General features: G+C 51.9%; 1 protein-coding gene across 1 annotated transcript in view; it reads right to left on the bottom strand.

The window, feature by feature from the left end:
* The window catches only part of R3HCC1 (R3H domain and coiled-coil containing 1), a 13,622-nt gene that overhangs the window by 7,697 nt on the left and 1,471 nt on the right, over window positions 1–4,454 (bottom strand). The window contains 4 exon segments of the mRNA XM_031065333.1: window positions 89–159; window positions 1,835–2,007; window positions 2,710–3,518; window positions 3,520–3,572. Of these exon segments, the coding sequence (XP_030921193.1) occupies window positions 89–159; window positions 1,835–2,007; window positions 2,710–3,518; window positions 3,520–3,572 (1,106 nt within the window).

Genomic DNA, 4,454 nt, shown 5'->3' with positions numbered 1-4,454 from the left:
AATACAATACAATAAATCCCAGTGCCCAGCAGTTCAGGGCACCGGGAAGGGGCTGGGGAGCTCGGGTGCCTCAATCCCTCCCCAGCACCTGTGGAGAGGCTGGAGAAGATTCCCAGGGCGTGGGTGTCATCCACCCACTGGATTTTGAAGCCGCTCTCACTGCAAGAAAAGAGAATAATTTCAATTAATGTCAAGACAAACAAAGCCCAAATAAAACCCAGCAGCCCCAGGAGGGGTTTATGTGATTGATGGTGTCTCCCAAAGCATGATTCCCATTTTCAATGGGGGAAAGGGCAGGAAAAGAAGGAAAAATGACATCAAATGTGCCCTTTTTGAGGCCACGGTGTGAAATTACCCCAAATTCTCCTTTTCCTCTCAAACCCAAGCTCAGTTTCAGGGATTGGCTTCCAGCACCAAAATACTGACACTTCTGAAGTGCTTCCCTGGCATAAAAATAAAAACCAAGGGATTTATGAAGTGATTTTGGGGTGAAATCTCATAAAGAGCCAGTGGAAAATGGGAATTTGAGAGCAGGAATTCAAAAATATTCCAATCCTTTTCCAGGCCTGCTTCACTCCCAGAGAGTGGAAAAAGAAATCTGAGGAAGCACAAACAATGCAGGAAGAAATTATTTCAATATTATTAAAATAGAAATTTAAATCATTAAATAAAAATTATTCTTTCTGTTTTAAAGAATAAGTTGAATATAATTTTTAAATGCAATTTATTTGGTTTAATTGATCTGTAGAAGGATTTTTCCCAAGTTATCCAGGAATTATCCCAAGAGAGGAATTCAGAGCTGCCCTCACTGAAGAATTATTTAAAGCTGGGCTTTAAACCAGGCCTAAATTGCAGGAAAAGCCCCTTTGAGTCACACAGTGAGGGGAAGGTGAAACTAAACTCCAGAATCTGGGTGCCAGAGCCATGGAGTTAAGCTGGGCTTTAAACCAGGACTAAACTGCAGGAAAAGTTCCTTTGAGGAACACAAAGAGGGGAAGGTGAAACTAAAATTCAGAATTTGGGAGCCAGAAATGTGGAGTAAAGCTGGGCTTTAAACCAGGGGACAGCTGGGCTTTAAACTGCAGGAAAAGCCTTTGAGGCACATAATGAGGGGAAGGTGAAACTAAAATTCAGAATTTAGGAGCCAGATCCATGGAGCAAATTTGTGCTTTAAACCAGGACAAAACTGCAGCAAAAGCCTTTGAGGCACACGGAGAGGGGAAGGTGAAATTAAAATACAAAATTTGGGTGCCAGAAATGTGGAGCAAAGCTGGGCTTTAAACTGCAGGAAAAGCCCCTTTGAAGCACACAGTGAGGGGAAGGTGAAACTAAAATTCAGAATTTGGGTGCCAGAGCCATGGAGTGAAGCTGAGCTTTAAACCAGGCCTAAACTGCAGGAAAAGCCCCTTTAAGGCCCACAGAGAGGGGAAGTTGAAACTAAAATTCAGAATTTGGGTGCCAGAAATGTGGAGTAAAGCTGAGCTTTAAACCAGGACTAAACTGCAGGAAAAGCCTTTGAGGCACACGGAGAGGAAGGTGAAACTAAAATCCAGAATTTGGGTGCCAGAGCCATGGAGTGAAGCTGGGCTTTAAACCAGGACTAAACTGCAGGAAAAGCCCCTTTGAGGCACACGGAGAGGGGAAGGTGAAACTAAAATCCAGAATTTGGGTGCCAGAGCCATGGAGTGAAGCTGGGCTTTAAACCAGGACTAAACTGCAGGAAAAGCCCCCTTGAGGCACACGGAGAGGGGAAGGTGAAACCAAAGCTCAGAGCTTTGGTGCCAGGCCCAGGCTGTGCTCCCTGCCCTGCGCGGGCTCCCGGGCTGTCACTCACTGGAAGTCTGAGAACATTCCCAGCAGATCCTCGGTTTTCAGGGACGAGGGGAAGTCGTAGATCTCGGTGACGTGGCCCAAGTCCCCCTCGCTGACCTGCGCCTCCCCGTAGCCAGAATAATCCACGCTGATCCTCTCGATGCTGATGTCCTTCACTGTCAAATTCCCAACGATCTGGGAAGGTCCAAACCAAGGGTTAAAGATAAAACAATGAGCCAGGCTGGAGTTTCACCCCCTTGAGCTTCTTTGAGTTAGGCCTCATAAGCTCTTGGAAGTTTATTTCCCACCCAAGACAGCTCAGCCACCTTGGCTTAAAATCAGCAGGATGGCTTCTGTGGCAGTGTTGGAAACCAAAAGGTTTTAATGACTGGCAAAATAACAAAACTCTTTCCAGAGAAAAACTGATTCAGGTGCAAGAGGTTCTTGCCCCTGGTTAAACACCCTCACAAAAATGATTAGTTTCTTTGTTCTCTTCTTTTTCTAGTAAATTTTCTAGGCAGGACTTTTTGGCTCCTGTCCACTTAGCTATCCTTAAGTTTGAGGTGCAGCCCCCTAAGCCTACGAGGCGCCTTTTTCACCTAATCAAGGAAGAGAAACTTCCGGGCTTCTTTCCTTTTTAAGGAGACAAAAGCCGGTTTTGTCACTCTGGGTATGAAAAGCAAAAACAAAAACAAAAAACAAAGGCAAAACCAAAAAGCAAAAAAAAACAAAAACAAAGGCAAAACCAAAAAGCACAAACAAAAAGCCCATTCCCACACCCCCTCAGAGCCCAACCCTCACCTCAGCCACCCCAGCCCCACCCGCACCACCAGGACATGGGATCCCCTCCCGGGAGCACCTCTTTCCCCTCTTTTCCCAGATTTTGCCCCAAATCACCTCTGCCAGGAGCTCTGCCGTGCAGTCGTCCTGGGGGCCGCTCTGCCTCGGCCCCTCTGTGTCCCCTGCAGCCAAATCCAGGCCCCTCCTCAGCGCCTCGGCCACACCCGAGCCTTCCTTGCCCTCCTCTTCCTCCTTCCTCTGGATCCGCCCCGGAGCGCCCGGATCTGCCCCACGGAGCGGCTCGGGGGCAGCCAGAGCCTCGCCTGGGCCTTCCAGAACCTTCTGCAGGGCTTCCTGCTCCACCTGCCCAGCGCTGGGGCTGGGAACAGCCCGGACAGCCCGGGAATGCTGATCTGCAGGGGGAAGCTGGCTGCTGCTGCTGCTCTGAGGGGTCTGAGGTTCCAGCTCTGGGGGGGCTGGCACGGGTGGGACTGTCATGGCCGGGTGCGGCACACCTGAGGCTGTCCTGCTGTCACCACGGTTCTCCAGAGGGACAGAGCTCCTCCCGCACTCCGACCCTCCGGAATCCCGCCTGGATTGCTTCTCCTCCTGCAGCTGGGCCTGGAGCTCGCTGCCCTCAGCAATGATGGTGCTGCCCTGGCTCAGCTCCTCCTCTCCTGCCTCAGGTGGGTGTTTGTTGTGCTCTGCAATGATGGTGCTGCCATGGCTCTGCTCTTCCTCCCCTGTCTCCAAGGGGTGTTTGCTGTGTTCTGCAATGATGGTGCTGCCCTGGCTCAGCTCCTCCTCCCCTGCCTCGGGAGGGTGTTTGTCGTGCGCAGAACTTGGGGCATGGGAACAGTCTTCATCCCGACCTTCCTGCCCACAGGAATCGCCGCCATTCCCTAAGGATGGCACCTTCTCATCTCCCCCGGGCGGCGCTGGGCCCGGCCTTTTGGTCACTCGAGGTCTCGTTGGGCAGCCTGGGAAGGAGGGGATGGGGAGAGGGGAGCAAGGGAAGCCCAGAGGAAAAGGAGGAGAAGCGTCAAAAAGGGAATTCCCAAAAGGGGAAATTCCCAAAGGGAAAATCCCGCTGTGCCTCGGGGTCCGGGAGGTGCCATTGGTAGTGGAGACCTTAAATGAGACACGGTGACTTTGTGCCTGATCCAAGGGCTGGAGCCTGTCTGGGGCCAGGCTGAGAGAGCTGGGAATGCTCCAGGGAGAGCTCAGAGCCCGAAGGCGATTCGGGAGAGCTGGAGAGGGACTGGGGACAAAGTAGAAGCATCAAATTCCCAAAGGGAAAATCCCACTGTTCCTTGGGGTCTGGGAGGTGCCATTGGTAATGGAGAACCTGAATGGGACACAGGGACTTTGTGCTGGAGCCCCTCTGGAGCCAGGCGGAGAGAGCTGGGAATGCTCCAGAGAGAGCTCAGAGCCCCTTCCAGAGCCTGAAGGGGCTCCAGGAGAGCTGGAGAGGGGCTGGGAAGGAGGGGATGGTCAGAGGGGAGCAGGGGAAGCCCAGAGGAAAAGGAGGAGAAGCGTCAAATTCCCAAAGGGAAAATCCCACTGTTCCTTGGGGTCTGGGAGGTGCCATTGGTAATGGAGACCCTTAAATGGACACAGGGACTTTGTGCTGGAGCCCCTCTGGAGCCAGGCGGAGAGAGCTGGGAATGCTCCAGAGAGAGCTCAGAGCCCCTTCCAGAGCCTGAAGGGGCTCCAGGAGAACTGGAGAGGGACTGGGGACAAGGGATGGAGTGACAGGACACAGGGAATGGCTTCCCACTGCCAGCAGGCAGGGTTAGATGTGATATTGGGAAGAAATTTTTCCATGTGGTGGTGGGGGTAAAATTCTGGGACCTATTTCC

Source organism: Geospiza fortis, unplaced genomic scaffold, assembly GCF_000277835.1.
Source record: "Geospiza fortis unplaced genomic scaffold, GeoFor_1.0 scaffold393, whole genome shotgun sequence".
In the NCBI taxonomy this organism is placed as follows: Eukaryota; Metazoa; Chordata; class Aves; order Passeriformes; family Thraupidae; genus Geospiza; species Geospiza fortis.
The sequence above is the reverse complement of the archived record's forward strand: the minus strand, read 5'-3'. Positions and strand labels throughout refer to the sequence as shown.